We start from the raw sequence: 2954 nt of genomic DNA on the forward strand, positions 1-2954 counted from the left end.
GCGGTCCTTTTTGGGCTTAGATAAATTGGGGGTTACCTTGATTGTCAAATTGGGTAAGATATGTTAACTTTTCGGGCCATTTTCCCTTTAATATATTCTGACAATCTCCACATGAATAAAAGTGATAACGAATTCAATCAAGGGATCACTTGATCACATGATTTCTCATTCAACTTTGTAAACATTCCTTTGAGCTTCGATTTTCAACTTTAATTTGTATAAACATTCCTAGTGGGTGGTTCTTTGCTCAAAACAAGAAAGATGGTAAAATACCGGTGGGCTTGAATTGTATTGATGTGCACGAATCTTCATCGAACTAGTATGCAGGTTTCTTCGAGTCAGTGATGAATGGTTTTGAAGATATTTGCCTTGAGGGTAAGCTTATCAATTCTTCTGATAGTGTCTAAACCCAAAAAGACAAGGTATAAAAAAGTAAATGGAAAAGAGAGGACGAATTTCAATGTTGACGGTTTATGAATGCTTTATTAGCGGTTTGGTTCTTGATTCGTTAGCTTTGGGCCTTGTCTAATTTTTTTTTTTTTTTTATTTTTTTTTTAAAAGCAAACTCACATACTCACCTAATACTAACACGAATATATACATCACGAAATGTTCTAAGCAAGACTCGAACCTTCAATCTCGAAGTTATACCAAAGGGCCTTGTCTATTAGTTGTTGTCATGTGTTATTTTTCCCTCATTTGGCCTTGTTTGCTAGTAGTTGTTTCATTTGTAATTTGTTTGGTTTGCTTGGTTTGCTTGGTTTGATGCCTTGTGGTTAAGTTTGTTTTGGGTGGTTTTCCCTGTTTGCTTTATATCCTGTGTTTAGGCCTTTATCGATTTGATGAAGTCTCATATTTTCGTTAAAATAGTTTATTGTTTTTGGGGAAAAAAGCAAGTGATCTAATTGAAACGTGTATTCCAATTAATTAAAAGATGAACTAAACAATTAGGGTGTATCTAATGGTTGTTGTTGGACATCCGTTTACATGCAAAATTCTAATCAAATAGACGACTACGTGTATGTGGGGTTAAAATTTGCTTGATATATTAACCTCAGCTCTTTGGCCACTTGAAGTAGCACTCCAGAGCACCGGTCTCACTTAATGCTTATATATACCCAACCATTTCCATGCAAACTTCAAACAAATTAAACTCACATTACTATAATCAAACATGGGTGTTCACAGAGTTCGGTGTATTGTATTTTTGGCGCTATTAGGTTTGGAAATCAGTGCCGCTACTAGAGCTTTCATGACCATTGAAGAGAGTAGCCATCATGGTGTAGAAGGAGTTGGTAATGGCGGTGGAGGAGTTGGTGGATATGGTGAAGGAAGTGGTGTAGGGTACGGTGGTGGGGCAGCTGGAGGTGAAAGAGGAGGAGGAGGTGGAGATGGTGGTAGTGGAGGTGGTAATGGTGGTGGTTATGGAGGTGAAGAAGGAAATGGTGGAGGAGGTGGAGTTGGACATGGAGATGGTGGTGCTGGTGGTGCCTCAGGTGCTGGTGGTGGTGAAGGAGGTGGTGGTGGAGGTGTACATGGAGGTGGTGGTGATGGCGGAGGACATGGTGGACATGTTGGAGGTGGCGGCGGTAGTGGTGGAGATTCAGGAGGTGGAGGTGGAGGTGGAGGTGGAGGTGGTGGTGGTGGTGGTGGTAAAGGAGGAGGTGGTGGTGGTAATGGAGGAAGTAAAGGTGGTGGGCATGGTGGATCACAGGGAGGGGCGCATCTACTTGTTAAGGTGTGGGGTCCGATGACTCCACTATTTTGGATTTTCTTTTTACAAATTACTCTTTAACACTAAATTTAACTATAACCCCATATATATTTCAGAATTTATAGTTTTTTGAAGGTAAAAACGGCTTTAAAGTTACATTTTAGTGACAGCGGTGGAGGTTCAGGAGATGGTGGTGGTAGTGGTAGTAGTGCACTGGTGCTGATAGATACGGAGGTGGTAAAGGAAGTGGTGAAGGTGGCGGTGACCGGCGAGGGTGGCTATTTCCCATGAAATTTCTCTAAAATGGATAGTGAGTACTACTGATAATAAGTTTGAAACAATATCATTTGTCATATATACTAATCCTATTGTGCATCATCATGAACTTGTAACTATGAATACAAGTGTTGGAGTGTTTTCTCTAATCCTATTTTAACTAGTTAAAAGGCTAGTAAAATCACGGATTTGATTAAAAAAATATTATAAAGGTAACAACATTTATACTCGTAAAATGTATGTATACAATCACTATGTACACATGTTATTTTTTATTAGAGCAAACCACAAAAGCTTCACATATAATTTAAGTAAAGCCTTTTCATTTCACATGGAAATCTCCTTTAATATGTTACTTATATTAGACAATATAAACAAACAAAATGACTCCAAAACCAAACCCGAACACCTCCAAACACTTGTTTGAGTTTTTATCCAGAAAAATTGCACAGTCCAACGTACCTAGTTGAAACACTTAACTGGAACAATTTATTGGATCATTATTTCAGTCATAATTCCATAAGCTAGTTGTTCACAACTTTACCATCAAACTGGGATTTTCTAATATTTGAACTTCGAGACAAATATTGGCTTATAACTTAACTATACTTTTGAATTTGAACATACAAATAATATCACCAACCTCAAAAAGATTCATAAAAGACCAATACTACATGTATCTCTTGCTTTACACCTATATGAGCATTCCTTTTCCAAAGTGCAAACAACAATCCATTTAATAGCTGCTACTACCAACATTCATTTATAAATTATATATGTACATTTAATTTCTTTTTACTCTTGAAATAATAATATTTACCCAAACTACCATATGCCAAATTCATTGCTTAAAAGAATACATATAAGTAAATTAGATTGCATGTTTTATGTAACCAACATGCCTTCATGTCTTCTCATAATAGGCTATGCAACAATAAAACAATAGGCTACATAACCAATCGTC

General features: G+C 37.2%; 1 protein-coding gene across 1 annotated transcript; it reads left to right on the forward strand.

Moving 5' to 3' along the window:
* Window positions 1-1174: 1174 nt before the first annotated feature.
* LOC139860397 (uncharacterized) lies at window positions 1175-2005 on the forward strand. The gene is made up of 2 exons (XM_071849159.1): window positions 1175-1738; window positions 1850-2005. Exons 1-2 carry the CDS (start codon window positions 1175-1177, stop codon window positions 2003-2005), a joined length of 720 nt encoding a protein of 239 aa, XP_071705260.1.
* Window positions 2006-2954: the final 949 nt, after the last annotated feature.

The sequence above is a fragment of the Rutidosis leptorrhynchoides genome, chromosome 7, assembly GCF_046630445.1.
Source record: "Rutidosis leptorrhynchoides isolate AG116_Rl617_1_P2 chromosome 7, CSIRO_AGI_Rlap_v1, whole genome shotgun sequence".
Taxonomy (NCBI): Eukaryota; Viridiplantae; Streptophyta; class Magnoliopsida; order Asterales; family Asteraceae; genus Rutidosis; species Rutidosis leptorrhynchoides.

Excerpts from the sequence above, each read along its gene's own strand:
- LOC139860397 (XM_071849159.1), top strand. The coding sequence starts at position 1,175 with ATGGGTGTTCACAGAGTTCGGTGTATTGTATTTTTGGCGCTATTAGGT. Across the intron at positions 1,739-1,849 it reads GGGCGCATCTACTTGTTAAG|GTAAAAACGGCTTTAAAGTT; the intron begins GTGTGGGGTCCG and ends AGTTTTTTGAAG.